Source organism: Nipponia nippon, unplaced genomic scaffold (assembly GCF_047370975.1).
Source record: "Nipponia nippon isolate SJK-2023a ecotype South Korea unplaced genomic scaffold, ASM4737097v1 scaffold_7, whole genome shotgun sequence".
Taxonomy (NCBI): domain Eukaryota; kingdom Metazoa; phylum Chordata; class Aves; order Pelecaniformes; family Threskiornithidae; genus Nipponia; species Nipponia nippon.
This window is the reverse complement of record NW_028262391.1, coordinates 39,367,642-39,383,437: the sequence shown is the minus strand read 5'-3', so window position 1 is coordinate 39,383,437 and position 15,796 is coordinate 39,367,642. Positions and strand designations below refer to the sequence as shown.

General features: G+C 41.1%; 1 protein-coding gene across 2 annotated transcripts in view; it reads right to left on the bottom strand.

The window, feature by feature from the left end:
* The window catches only part of NETO2 (neuropilin and tolloid like 2), a 32,177-nt gene extending 16,951 nt beyond the window's left edge, over positions 1-15,226 (bottom strand). Inside the window, exons 1-3 of one of the 2 annotated variants that reach the window (XM_087739334.1) lie at positions 15,098-15,226; positions 2,943-2,999; positions 1,307-1,447 (exon numbers count right to left, since the gene is read on the bottom strand). In XM_087739334.1, the coding sequence (XP_087595460.1) occupies positions 1,307-1,447; positions 2,943-2,999; positions 15,098-15,131 (232 nt within the window). In that variant the 5' untranslated portion in view covers positions 15,132-15,226. Of the gene's footprint in view, positions 1-1,306; positions 1,448-2,367; positions 2,513-2,942; positions 3,000-15,097 lie in introns of those variants that run through there. The other variant, XM_087739335.1, reaches the window with a different exon arrangement.
* Between the last annotated feature and the right edge of the window lie 570 nt (positions 15,227-15,796).

Genomic DNA, 15,796 nt, shown 5'->3' with positions numbered 1-15,796 from the left:
TGGCTACTTTGTGACTGGACTTCCACATCTGTAGTTTGGAACCGTGACTTCATACTGTGTGAATAGCTTTAGTGTTTCCTGTTCTTGTCATCTGTTGAGCTACATGAACTTTCAGATACTAATTGGTATCTGGAATGACAGTATTAAAGAATCACATGCTGTCTGCTGCTTCTGAATGCAAAAAGGACGTACTTCTATGTCTCTAACACTCTGATTAGACCTTATGCCACTTATACATGAGTTTAAAACATTCGTAGCTGTTTGCACATATTGGCAGTGGCCTGCAGGAAGGACCCTATCTTAGCTAGAAACTGTGGAGGGCCTTTGTCTCATTCAGGTACCCATAATGTTTCTGTATAAGGATGGTGAGGACAGAGGTGTGGAAACTGATTCTGTGCCCCATGGAAACTGCCTTGCGCAAGGGAGATCCAGAAATGGATTTGGTATGTCCGAACTCTGAGGCTGGTCAGGACATCTGCTCTCCAGTGCCTTCACTGGCAGGGAAGACGCAAAACTGCAGATGTGCATGCATACAAGCATGTGGGTGTCTATGAACCAGTACTACACTGTACAAATAAAAACTCACTGAAACATATTACTTGAAATATTTCAATTAATTGATATGAATCTGATGATTAAACTGACTAACATTTTTAGCTGATGTCAGTGGGTTCTGGGTGCATTCTAATAGGAGGAAAAAATAATCAGTGTGTCCCAAGTCTTGCAGCCTTTATCCAAGATATTCTCAGTGGAATGTGGTTTTATTCTAGTTAATGCATTTTTTTTGTCCTCGTCACATAATTTTAATAGTGACCTCAGCAGCGCTAACAAATCTCCATACTTTTAGTACAGCGCTATGGCAGTCAGATGTGTCTTTTATTAATGAAGGACAGCATAAAGACTTTCTGCTTGTGAGACAGACAGAATAGAGTCTTCAACCATCTTTTGCAGTTTATTATCAGCAATATCGGAAGTGATATTAAAGTAACAAGCTACAATTTTTATCTTAATAATTCTGTGCCTTCATAGATTACAGTAGATCTGATGCTGCTTTTTCTGGCTGTGAGGTTATGTCTTATTCTGTATAGCTAATTCCTGAATGTTTGCATTTTCTATTAACTTGTTATTATTACTTCAGAGGGCACATTTAGCTTCTTGTTCAACCAAATGACTGCAGAATTGATTATATTACCAGTATGGCTATACAATACTTGACAGTATAGTAAAATGACACAGTTTTAACAGTTCAAGATTATCCACTTAACAGTAAGATTACAACACAACAAAACAGAAATACAGCATGTACCTTCTAAGATATAGATGCACTCTTGATTTGGTGGGTACATGTTAGGGTAGTTTGGTGAAGCAAAATGTCCTCCATTACTTGTCCGTACCCAATTGTCACACTGGGTAGGAGGAATGCGATTCACTCCAATATTTTGCCCACCTTAAGCGAAAAAAAAAAAGTGATCAAATAAATTTCTCCTGCAAGCATGCAAGTTTCATTTTGCAAATGTAAAACACTGACATAACACATATGCTATAAAAGAAGAAAGTAATTTATTTTGGTTGAAAACCCTCTAACATGCCACTTGTTAATACCTAGCTAGGAAAATCTTATGTTTAATTTAGTGATGTGGTATATCCTAAAGAGATCACAGTTTTTGAATATCAAATATGTCCAGTAATCCTTGGGAAGGGAAGACAGGGAGTAATTTTTTTACCCAAGTCAGTTTAGAGTTTTTGATGCTCTTCTAAGTCAAATAGTCACAGTGGCTGCCAATACAGCAGCATAATTTTATGGCTTATGCCTTCTCCATTCCTATGCAAATATAATCCAAAATATTTGTTAGCTTTTACTATTTTTGGCCCTGATTCCAGAGTATACTGAAGCACATGGTCCTTAGATTGAATATTTATTTACAATCATTTGTTGGAATTCAGAACACTCAGAATGAATTATAATATGTAAATACACTAAATACAGCAATGGCAGTTAATAAAATTACTAACAATAGCTAGATTGCACTGGTAGCTAAGGGTCTCATTTAAGATTAAAGGTCTTCCTCTGGGTGTACAGGGAAATATGATCCTTGGCTCAGATAATGCAGTTTCCTAAGCTAGTGCACCACGCTAGACCATTTGCAGGAGCTTTGTTAGTTCAGATTTCCTTATCCAAGGAGAAAGGAGCTGGGAATAGTATGATCTCTCTGACATTCTTCTTAAGTACCTTTGACTGTTCTCCTTGGTATCAGCAGAATTGGAGAGAATAAGGCACAGGATATGTGGTTTCTGCTAGATTCTTCCTAAATCTCACAGGGTGCTCTCATAATGTTATTTATATTCATGCAGTTTTTCTTTGCAGACCTTTGAGAGGGAGTCCATGCCGATACAGGTCTTAGCTGCCTCCAGTAAATGACATCACCTTCCACTGGTATCTTGGCAGCTTTTTGATTTATGGGGGTGAAAACTTAGTCTCTCCTGCAGAAATTGTTCAAGGAAATTCTGTAGGTGTCAGTTCAAGGAATTCTTCTCTCCCATGTGTGGGTTAATCCCACATATGAGAAAATAAGGTTTGTGAAATTGATGCCTTCCCCACTCAGCAGGCTTCAAAAATGTTTGTGGGTGGACTATTTGAAAAGCTTGTTGTCAGATACAGAAAACATGAATTTCCGTGGTCATTTTTTTCTACCTCTAAGGTCTAAAACCATAGAATTTTAACTGGGTAAGTGAACGTCCATGTCCTTTGTGACTGGATGGCTTTGTTCAGTTGGAAAAAAATGCAGTAAATAGGGGGAAAGTGGAAACTACTGGAATTCATATTGGTAATTCAAGAGATATTAATACCCGAACACAAATACTTTATTTCACTTATGTTGCTTAATTAAAAATTATAAAAGTGTTACACTTTTTGAAAGAAAATGATCAAACCAAAATTATACCTTGTGTCTTCTGTGCAACAGCAATCCCTTCCACTACAAGGATTGTTACTAGCAACACTGATGAGAGAAATTGGACAGGAAAAACATCAGTAATTCATCAAAATTATAGACCATTTTCTGCAGTCTTAATTCATGCAAATCCTAGAATCACTAATCAAAACAACTCAGAACATACAAAAATACGTAATTCATTTATGTGCTTTCTTAAAATTTCAACTTTAGAAAACCAGTGCTGTCTAAGTGCATTGTCGGTTTTTCTTCCAGGTTCCTTAAGAAAACATATATGAGAATAGCAACTTATTGTTTGAGGGGACTTTAAGAATATTTTCTAGAGTATCTACTAATTTGCAAGCATTTTATAAAATTAAATGGTATCTTATCTTCTATATAACTTTTGTATCCTGAAACAAGATGTTTCACTGCTATATTGAACCATATTTATCCTAAAACTCCATATGCATAACGTACAAAAGACTTCTCCAGCTTCCAAGAAATTAATCAGGACCACAGGAGGCACTGCATGGTCTTATCCCTACATGGATTTCAGGAGCACTGTAGAACTGTGCTTGCAGGACGGGTTGCTGTGATGCTGCCACAATACCAGTGATTTCTGCAAATGATGTGGCAGTAGAAAAGGAGCAGATAGGAGTTCTAGCAACGGAGAGAGGCTTACTCTGAGCAGTGACAACAGCTAGGATGTGGACACTTAGGATGTACACTGTTGCAAGCACTCTGGTTTGCTGAAGTCTTGTGTTAGTCTCAGGTGTTGATACATGCGGGCGTTTTCTAGATTTGAATTGACTAAATATTGGACCTGTTAAAGATTTGGTTATACTCTTTCCCCCAACCCTCTTTCTTCTTCCTTCCTTCCTTCAAAAGGAGCTGTGTAGATGGTTTTGCTTTTGGTCTTTCCCTTATGTTTACACTTTTGTTGCACCTAAGAAGTGTCAGTCTGAGCAGCACATATTCCGCTATTCATCAACCGTTTTAAAGCAGGCTTAACGTCCAGATTTTCCTAAAATGCTTTGTCTCCTCAAATTGTTACAGATTGCCAGGAAGGGAAAAGAGAATGAAACAGAGTATATAATTATGCCACTCTTCAAATCTTTCATTTGCTTCTTTCTGGAGAACCTCTACAATACTGGACACATATCTTTGAGAACTAGCGAAGTAAGCTATGACTCTTTACCCTGGACAGAAGCTGGCTGAGGGGAGACAAGATACAAATTATAAAATCACAAGTGTCATTGAGATGGTGAATAGAGAGCAACTACTTGTTGTGTCTTCCAATACAAGAACCAGGGGGTATCAGACAAAGCTAGCAGGCGGCATGTTCAAAGTAAATGAAGTTTGATTTTGGGTTTTTTTTTTTTTTTTTAAATGCACATACTTCATAACGCATCCTTAAAGTAGAAAATTCTGTTTCAGAAACGCCTTGAGCTGTAAGTTGTTGGAAGTCTGGGATAATATTTTGGGCAAATACAATTCGCTCTACTTTTATACTCTTTCTGAGACCTCTGCTTTTTTATCTCTGTGAAAGAAGATACCAGGCTAGATGGACTTTTGATTTGACCTGGTGTGGCCTTTCCCATGTTCTTAGTCTACTTGTTAATACTAAGTCAGACAGGCATGGCCTCACCACTGCAGGAAAAAAAAAGATTTCAGCAGGAATTTTACTGTCACATTCAAGAAGTTAATTTTATTTTCCCTATTTTCCCCTCTCGTTGCTCAGGCATTTTAGTGGCTCGTGCTGAAATGGCATTTTCTCTATCTGTGATTCTCCCTGTGTTGCTGTTGGACTTTCAGCCCTTTAGAGAGTTCCAGAGTGAGCATGCACTGACTGTGAATTACGGTGATCTTGACTGAACTCATCTAGGCGCTACTGTAATGTTGGCATAGATGTATTATCTTGGGGAAAGACAAAAGGAATCAAAGTCTGCCCCCGAAAGTGTCCATCTAGCATTTGTGTTTTATTATGCATGTTTCTGCTGTCCTTTCTTCTCTCTACCCATATTAAAACAGGTTTTATATCATTATGAGACTTTCCTTACCAACAACCACTTTTTCCCTTGCAAGTCGAGTTCACAACTGTGGGTGTTCTAAAATACCATATGGGTCTTGCAAACAAGTGTTATGTTCCTAGAGCTTATTTGATTTTTAGGGATGGAGTATGAGATAGTAGGTTAAGACTTAGGTAGTTTTGCAGTTTCCATCTTTGCAATAATTCTGTATTTTCATCAATATTAACATATTGAAAATATACTTCCTAACTATCATTATCCCAATACAAAGTATCAATCATTAATCATTGCTGACTCACCCTAGATTGGAAATGCATCCTTCAGAAGAAAGTATCTAGTACCCATTACTGGTCTTCAAGTTATGGATGTTCACTAGTCTTTAAAGCAAATAAACAAATATCCCATCTTTATTAACATATGACTGACATTAGTTTTCAGATATTTTTTAGTTTTTAATATTTCTTATATAGATGCTACTATTTCAAAATTATTTGCGGTTTATTTTTGCAGCTTCTGTGTTCGAACTGTGCACTCAAAGACCCGAGTTTAAGTGCAAGAACTTATAATGCATTTGTACTCCCAAGATAGCTCGTCCCTAACAGAGAATCTTGATAGTGGATATAAGGTTGTCTATGTATTTTATTTGGTTTTTTCTATGCTGGTTTTGCAGCAACACTTCAAAGTTGGCTTTTGTTGTTAAAGTAAGCACAGTTTTCACAATCCTATATAAACCGTGTGTCAATATGTTCTTCTATTGAATTAACCTTTCTTAAAGATGTGCTACACCCACCCTCTATTTTGCAAGGACATAGCAATCTCTTTATAACTTGTGCTGCTTCTTAAAATGCAAAATGGGCTTTGTCTTTTTTTCTTAAAGCAAACAAACACAGAAATAGAAGTAAGATAGATACTTTCATGCAGATAGTCACTTTCAAGTAACAGTGGGAAATCTGGGGGTCTGTTCATTTTGTTGTTTTTTTTTTTTTTTTAGTACAGCTATCTACTATGGCTAATACCTTTTTTCTTTTTCACCTTGAAAATATCAGTGAGCATCTATGTTTATTTCAGTGATTGTGCTCTCTTGTACAGAAAGTGACAACATAAGAATAGATGTTCAGTGACGCTAACCAGTGATTTCCCTTCTTGAAATGATGCGGATACAGAAAGAAGGCTCCTGGAAAGCCTTCAGAAAATCTGATTGGCTTTCACTAAAGCCTGTGCCGTTTCTATAAATAGTCCAGAGCTGTGTATGCGTGTGTAAGTGCAAAAGAACAGTGTGTGTCTCCTGCAGAACAGCATGGATATGCAGGCAATTACAGAAGATAAATGGGCTGAATATTTGTCTTACTGTCTTCCTTTTGTCATGTTATATGGATGAGTGGATATACTAAGTATGGGCCACCTTCTCTTTGTTCCCTGCCCTTTTCATCTTCTTCATTTTTAATCTGTTCCATCTCTTGCCTTTCCCTGGCAATGTCTATCCTTCTCATGCTCTCAAAAACACTTAAGATGTATTCAAAGCAGCCTAGGTAGCAAATGTTTAAGGGCCTTCCTTTGCCATTACTTTTATCCCAGCTGATAGTACGATAAAGAAGAAAGGTGTCTCTGACTAACACTCTGTCTGTGTGCTGTCCTTATCTCTGTGACATTGCTAGCAAAAAGGTGGGGAAAGGACTTACATCTGTTCTTCCTGAGAGTACTGGGCAGGGACGCCTGAGGTAGTATTGCCTTAAACTGCATGCGTTTACGTGACACAGTATGAAGTGGGATAGCAAACAGGAGGTTTTTGACTGAAAACAAGGCCTATCAATGTTCAGGATGAAAGCAAAAGAAAGAAGGAAAAAGATCAGTCAGGATATTTTTAGAGCTTTTAAACTGCTTCCATTAACCCATTTTTGTGTGCATTTTAAAAACAACAAAGCAATCACTTGGTGTCCTAAATCCATACCACTTCCTGGAAAAGTATTTTCAAATCTCAAAGACTAATTTGGACCATGCAAGTCAGTAAGAAGGAAGGAAGATGTCGAGAGAGGAGACAGATCCTGTAGGATGGTGCAGTGCAGAGCTAGTGCTGAACCAGTGTCCTGATACTGCATGGGGGGACACAGACACAGCAATTAGAACAGACATGACATACCGAACTACCGTCACTAGAAGTCTTGTAGCACTTTCAGAAGGATGAAGAATGATCTTGTTACTTCCGATAAATGGAAATTCAAATAGTTACAATGCACCTGAACTTGCAGTATTCCTCTGCTCCTTCTTTTTTCCTCTTTTAAAGTCTATTACATATTACTGTGACATGACCGTTCTTCAGTGTGGATGAAAGACAACTCTAGACTCAGCTCCATATTTTATTATGGTACAGGAAGCAGAAGTAGTAAGTATCTAAAAATGCCACTTGAACATGGCTTGCTAATGTAAGCAACAGCACAAACAGTGCAGGATTGCATGACTGCACTGAATATCAAAGGGATAAAGGGTGGGTTTGATTGTTTTGTTTTTAATGGAGGAGCGTGGCGAAAATTCTACTGGAAGACACTGAAATATGGGAGTCTGACCTTATAACCGTAGAGATATTTAGTTGGTAAATATAATAGAGGTTAGTGCTTCTGCACCTTGTATTGAGCTTCTGCTTCATTATATGTACACTGTAGAAGAGGCTATCGTTAAGCCAAGAGCAGCATAGTCACTGAGGCAGACAGATTAAGAGGGGCTTCTTTTATTCATGAATCTGATATTTGCTACAGACTTTTATCCCACGAATTACGGTGCATACTTTTGTACTACCATTTAAAGATCTGATAGTTTTCACCTGTGTGAACATTAACTAGAAACAAAGAAAAAGCAGCAAGCTTCTGTCTGTTTTTAAAAGAATCATTTTTCATTTTCTTCACTTCTTTGCATGAAACGTTTTAGATCACATAGCCTGCAGACAGCTGTATAAATTTTTAAGAGTGAAGACACTAATCATACGTTGCAAATTCTTATTACTATTCTGTTGTTGAAATAGGCTTATGGAATAATATAAAAGAATCCCCTGAACTGGTGTAGTAAACTATACATTGTTTGCAGGAGTCAGATTTTCTTTGCTGACATTCCTTAAAATTCTCTAAAATGAACCTAAGCTGCAAAAAATATTCGTTAATTTGTGTATTGAAGTATATAGAGAGAGATTCACAAATGAGCAGCTCCTATTTCTCTTTAAAAATGAGAATAATACAGTTAGTTTTATAGTAAACGGATGCTCAACCCAATATTGAGAAATCGGTGTGTTGCTCAGAAAAACAAGTGCTTTAGGCTGCAAATCTGACATATGCTTGTACTTTCTGGCAAGATGCAGTCTTCAGACTTCATGGGATACAGTACTGCTCTGAGCTTCCCTATGGTATGTCTTTCCTCTGCTTTTTCTGCATGCTCTAAGGGATCTTCACATATAGAGAAAACAGACTAGATTTGCTGTGTGGCTCTGAGAATGATCACTGTCTTCAGTGATGACAGTGGGGGATCTATGCATGCAGGGCAAGCTGAATATCAAACTGGGGAGCAGTCATGCACAACTGAGAAACAGAGTAAAAAATTCCACCAATTTTTTAAATAAAGACTTAATCATTTAGAGTATTACACATTCTTACTATAGTGGTAGTCAGAATCCTGGGGATAAAGATGACAGACGTTGCTTAAAGCAGGATTCACTGTTTTATCTCTGTGCTGTACTCCCTGGATTAGGCAGCACCTTGTACACGTATCGTCCAAATAGACAGTAATTGGCAACACACAGGTCATGCATGTTAGAAAATCTTGCCGGGATGCCTGCTTCTTTCTGGCAGATACAGCCTAGAGTAACAAATGCTTGATCTTAATTATATACTATGTTTTGCCTTATGGGAACGAATCCTTTTCTGTGTACTATTCTTAAACCTAGCTCCTAATTTGCCCCGTGTGGTAGGATTAATGTTACTTTCAGTAACTGCTAATCACAGTATCCCAGCTTCTGCATCCCTTTTTTCCCCCACATATGTCTAAACATTAGTTAGCTATTAATGTGGTGGGGACATTTGTGATGTCGTATCCTATCTTATTCTCTGTCCAAGATGACATATACAACGTAAGTTACTTTTATGTGTTCTGGTTGCTTTTAAGGACTCTGATCAAGCGTAGGGTCCCATGATGTTAGATGCTGGACAAATTCGAAGTGATTGACCGGTCTTCTTGTAAAGAACTTCTGCAATTTAGATCGACAAGCTGAAGTGGGGGAAGGAAAACAGACACTCTGGATTTTATGTAATTCTGTGTGGATGGTCATCTCCTTTTCTTTCAGAAAGCTGGTTAAGGGCATTTCTGATTCAAGCCATTTTTAGCTCAGAAACACAAACTGTAAATTCCAGGGAATGAGATTTTTCTCTCTTCCTAGCATTTGGTGACATTTGCTAATTGATAAAAGGAATACTGAATTGCATCTGTTGCTGCTTTTTTAGGCAAACAATTCTGTTGCTGAGGATGAAAACACAGCAGTTTTCGAATCCCACATGCTCTTATAGTTCATAGTCTGTATATATTGCCGAATCTCTTGTGGTCTCAACAGGACATTTGCAGATTGGTAAAATGAGTATCAAAGAGCAGTTAAGGTGGCTGCCTGTAACAGCCTATTAACAGCTCCAGTGATTTCCTCATGTTGGAATATACTGCAGGATTGCCACAGAATAAAGCAACAGAGATGAAAGTGTGCATCAGGCAAGACATATTTTAGCTGTTTGTAAGTCTCACCCAGAGTATGCTAGTGGAGCTGCCAAGCCATTTTTAATCCTCCTCACAGAAGCTTGATAGCAGAAGTGGGCTTCACCAGCTATTAACAGTGACTCCACCGCCTTTCTAAGATCCAAATCTTGTTAGCCATTAGCAAGCCAGCAGGATATCTGAACACACTCAGGTCTGTTCTCATATATAACAGTTTCATCTCACTCCAGCTGTTTCCAGTAGGGATTCCTCTCTTTAAGATTGCCAAAGAAACAAATTGGGAGTCTGCATCTCTGCAGAGAAACCAGGTTAACTCATTCAGGACGTAAATGCAGTTCTCCCACGTCCCTCTGATCAAAATCATCTGCAGAACAATTCATGCTTGGATGGACTGACAGAGTCCCCTCCAGGTTTGCTCAAAACATTTAACATTTCTGATCCCTTCCTCCATTAGAAATGTATAAGCAGCTGTGGGCTGCTTCATTCTACCAGTTGCTCCACATCTCCCGTTACTTATAATCCATTCCTGGGTATGTCTGCCAGCAAAACTTCTGCCAGAAGAATGATAGCTTTCATTTTTAAAATAGAAGCTTTCCTTTTTATATGGAAGATCCTTTTTCATCTCCAAGCTGCATGCAGCAAGAGACTGATGAGAAGGCTGCGTGTGCAAACCATGTTGATGAGGGGTTCCAAAAACCTTATTAAAATACGTATACTGACTTAAATTTCAGATGGTTTCCCTGTAGCTGACAGAACTGATCCTGCTGTACATGACTATTCTGAATACATCTTTCCCAGAGATTACTTATTGCTAAAACGCTTGGATAGTGATACTTTTGACTTAAAAACAGATCAGATTGTACCAAACTTCTTCATCTCTTGTTCTTTATTATCAATATAGTGTATTCTTCAGTGGAAATCTTTTCAGGAATGTCTATTATGGAATTCATATTAAAAGTTCTGCTGTCTTCTGTCATGTTTGACAACAATTTGTGTACAGAGTATAAATTAGTGTTTTTTTCTAGCTCCTCACTCTTAGTCCCTTAAAAAGAGACTTCTCTGTGTTCATGGATTTTTTTGCATGCTGAAGAAGGAGGTTTTGTGAAATGCATTGTTAACATATTGGCAGTCCTTTCCTGCTGCATAGTGGGTCAGCTTTGTAATAACAGAAAATGGAGTGAAGCACAAAGATAACACTAAAAGAAACGTGGAATGTTTTCATGAAAAGCTACCTGCTGATTTTTTGTTGAAAGATTTACACTCCCCCACCCCAATCACTTGCAGTATTTGAGGTGGCAGTTGTCAGTCCTATATCAATAGAGGTAGCAAGCTATTTAAGTTGTCCAAGACTTTATAAGCGCTTCACTAATTAAAAAACAAATTGGAGTATGTAAGGCAGAAAAAGCAGCAAGCTTGTTTGCAGTGCTAGAACCCCAACTGTATCCAAGACACTCTATTAAGATTTTGCTTCAGTCCAGATAAGCATGTCCATCACTACATGTGTAACCTGCTTTGTACGTGAACAATGTGTACAAGAGTATGCACAACGATGAATAGCTTATAAAGTTTCATTTTGGGCTAATCTTTCTGTCTAATCTCTCTCTGTGAATTAAACTTTAGGGAAGGTGCTGAAAATCTTACCTTTTTCATTAGATAGGGATACATAATTTAATAGCTCCTTTAGCTTCAGTCCAGTGTTATTCCGTACTCCGGCTACAACTATATACCTGATTTATACACTGAACTTTTCTATTAATACCAATGTAATTATAACCAACCTGTGCTGCAAAAATTTTAGCGGTCATTGTCAACTATGTCTTAGGAAAACTAGGGAGTTAATGTTTTTGAAGTTATGCTACTCTGGGAGCGGTGCATTTTGGATATTAAGGTTGTATATGTGTTAATAGCAAGGCACAATAAATAGCACCAAATACTTTCCTTGTTTATAACACAGCAGCTTTTTGAATCCTATTCTATAGTTAACTTGAGTTACTTCTGCTTAACTGCTTAGCAGTGCAAGCTGTTTGGTGCTTAGCTTTTCGTGAGTGCAGCAGAAAAGGCTGCAAGTAGGTCCTGGTTTTAAGTAAAAAAAATGAAATTCTGACTTACACTTGATACTGCCTTCGTTAGGGCCACCAGAGCCTCTACAGCCAGTACTTTGCTTTTGGTTTCACTGGACAAATCATGAAATCATTAACAGATTTTTAAATTATCTCTTTTCTCTGCTTGTTTTCAGCTTTTGGGGCCATTGTTACACCTTTTGATTCTGGAAACAGGAGGCCACAATTCCTAGCTTTTGTGTGGAAGGAAGCATTACTTCCTAACACTACTTGTTTGTGAGAAATTAGCTGTTAAAATCATGCCAAAATGCAAATGAGGGGGCTGAGCAGAATGGCAGGAAGTTAATCATAGTACTCCACATTCTTGCAACCTGCCAGAGTTGGAAATAGTTCTGTAGCTCATTGGAAGGCTGGGAATGTTGACTTTCCAGAAGTAGCAGTCATTTGTTCTAGCCCTGGCTGCTTGTTGAATTACCAGGACAGAAACTACAGAATTCTCTTTTTGGCTTTTTAAGTTAATCCAATATAATAACTGAAATAGGCCAAAACTAATGTATATCAGGATTTAACTTAGGGTTTGTGGGGGTTTTTAACCAAATAATAGCATACAGACATGAAAGAGGGAACATATTTGAAGAATGGGAATAGCAAACACATTTTGGGGGAACAGTAGATACGAGGAAATTCAAGACAGCCATATCTATTTCCAAAGCGTAACAGGAACATGGCTTTATTAAGAAAGCAGCTGCTTTTCTCTTATGAAGTAGAGGGTTATAATGCTTGATTGTTGTGGAGCAGTTGCATTTTACAAGCTGTGCTAGAATGAAAGAATGATTCTAGTGTGTTTAAAATCTCACTGAGAACTGAAGATGGGAGGAAAAGGCTTTGTCTTTCAACAACCAAAACGCAGCGAGCACCTTGGCCTCCAACACACCACTGAGAAAGCAGGTGGGCATTGGCTGGGCTCCACTTCAGCAAAACCTGCAGCTACCGCAACCGCAGTGCTGTCGTGGTCCACCATCGCTTCCACTCAGCACTACTGGCTGGTAGATCTGGATGAGAGCAAATAATCAATGTAAGATGATGGCATTCAGGATGAGACTTTTAAAAGTTTTGCCGAACACAATGTAATTCTTATTGCTGCTGTCCATAAAGATGTTTATTTAAGTCAGCCCTTATTATTGATAGCTGAGGAAGAACATAGAGTAGTCCTGAACAAATGTAACAGAAGAAATTTGAATTGCCACAAAGCGAGTATGACGGTCTTCTGTCCTGAGGTATACAGCCAAAAAATATAACCTTTGTGGATGACAGAAATGTATCTATGCATTCCATGTTAAGAACAGAAGATGAAACTGTTTCTAAGTATTATTAAAAGATATATGACTTTTCACAATATACTGAGCTTCATGGTACTTCCTATATGGTTTAGCGGAACTCTCCCAGTTCTGCACACAAAGCTATTTGTATGGAGAGAAAAAAATTACTGCCACTGTAGGTAGAGCTTCCATGCAGAATTTAAGATGCAACTTTAAAAAACAGAGGCTTACTTTGAATGTTATTCCCAACAGTTTTCTTTCGGGATTAAATCTATGTCTCTATTTATAGGAATCTTTTTTTTCTTTCTGATTAGATGCAATAATCAGACTATATGAAGACTTCTAGTGAAGAGGAGATAAAAGGGAGTGCATGATGCTAAGTAAGGATAGGCTGTTTCTGTAGTCATGGCAAGTGATGCATTTAGAATACTAACAGCTTATTGACTAATGGCTTTGTGCAATTTATAGATTATGAATAACACAAAAAACTTCCTGTAGAGGGACTTTTCACCTGGATGCAAGTGTGATTATAAAAGATTGGCACGAGGTCTGTTCAGGAGAAAACCTGTACAGTCAAACTTGCAGCAATCACATATTTCTGAAATGTAGTTAAATCTGCATACGTAGAAAGTAATTAAGAAGCAGAAGTGTCAGTTTTATTTTATTGTTGTTTTATAGTGGTTTATGGTATTTAACTATGTTACCTGAAGAGGAAGGGGGGCGGGGGGGAATCTAAATGTTTTTTCTCCCCCATGTAAGCCTATGTTATCTAAACTCAGCAGATAGAGACAGACATTTATTGAGAGCAAGTATCTTTTGTCTCTCAATTATTATGCTAATAAATGAAAAATATTTATTTAAATCCTCAAGACATCTGTCCCTTCAGGCCAGGAACATGTGATTTTATGGGCCATGGAAACCTTCTGGATTTAAAACAGACTTCTTTACAACTTTCATACCGTGGGAGGACATCAGTGTATATCAGAAACAGTTCTCCACTCTGCAGTAATGCCTTATTGGCTTCAATAATGCAAGCAGATGCTCTGAAATTTCCTAATGGAATAATTTAATAATTAAAAAAAAAAATTCCTGATGATTCAAGTCTGCTATTGCTAAAGAAGATACAGAACGCTAGAAATACTCTCTTGAGGCGCAAGGTTAACTACCATACCTAGCTTTATTTTCTACCGGAAAACCCTCACCCATTGTCGAGCTGTATAAATAATACCACAGACAAAGAAACGCTACGATCAGGAGCCTTCCTCAGTTGTTTACCTCTGAAGCTAAAGAAGTTAGAAACAAGATTTAAAAGCCTCAAGTGGAAGAGAAGCACAGGTGAATGCCGGTCAGGCAGCAGCTTCTGACTCAGGTGACCGATTAGGTGAAAACCTTGCTGAAAACAGATCTTGCTCCCGATAACAAGTACGATAACCTGATCGCTGTTAGGCGTCTCGTTAGGAGAGTTCAGAAACAGTATTTTTACTGTGAAAAGGCTGGAGCATAGGAAGCTCTCGGTGTGTCTCGGGGATCTACGGGGCACTGGGGCAGGGTCGCTACCACCCTGACCCGCGTTTCTGCAGGCTGGGACCCCCCAAACCGAGGTGCCGAGGTGCTCCCGCCGCCCGCCCGCGCTCAGCGGGGCCGGGAGCAGCCGGGGGCGGCTGCGGGCTCCCGGCCCGCACGGCCCCGCGCTGGGCTCCCGGCAGCGCGCGCCCCGCAGCCCCGAGCCGCCGCCGGCCCCGCAGCGCCGGCTTCCGCCAGCGGAGCGGAGCGGGGCCGGGGACCCGCCAGCCGCCCGGCAGGGGAGCGCTGCGCTGGGGCAGCGTGGCCGGGCGGCACCAGCCCCCGTGCCCCTCGCAGGAAAGTTTCTGCTGGCGGCGGGGGGGCGGCCGGGGCAGAGCGGGGGCCGCTCGGGGCAGCCGAAGAGGCGGGCGCCGCCGGGGGTACCGCCGTCTCCCCTCCGGCGGGGCGCGGGCAGCTTCTCCCGCGGAGGGCGCCGTGCCGCCCGCGGCTCCTACCTTCCAGCACCGAGCAGAGTTTGTGCAGGGCCATTGTCTCCCGGCGGGCCGCGGCGGCGACTCCGCGGCGGCGATCACCGGCGCTCCATGGCCGCGGCCGGGCGCGGCGGCAGCCCCCCGCGAGGGCGCTGTGGCCCGCGGCTACGGCTCGGCCGGCCCCCGCCCGCCCGCGGCCATGCCCGCCGCCCCCGCGCGGGGGGCGCTCAGCCTCCGCCGCCCGAGCACGGAGCCTCCACCGCGCTCAGTCCCATCTAGAGCGGGGCGCGGCGGGCTCCGTCGGGGCTGGGCTGGGCTGCCCCGGCGGGCGGGGGGCTCCCCTCAGGCGGTCTAACTGCAGCCCGGCAGCTCCCAGCCCGACTGAGGCGGCTGCTGGTAAATGAAGCTCATTTAAGATGTGAGGGGTGTTTGCCTGGATGAGCCGCTTGTACGCATGTGCCCGCCCCCCGCGGAACCCCGCAAGCAGCCGCAGCCGGCGGGGCCGCTGTGCTCCTCCCGCCCGGCCGGGCACCGAGCGGGGGCGGCGGCGGCCGCAGCGGCGGGGCAGGAGCCGTCCTGGCCCCGTCCCTACGGGGAGCCGGTAGTGGCCCCGTTGAGGCACCCCACCTCGGCCCCCCGCCGTGCATCGTGCCCCGGGCTCCATCCTCCCCGCCCGTCTGCCGGGATTTTCCCCTCTGCGGAGAGGGGCCCGGCGCTGCCGGC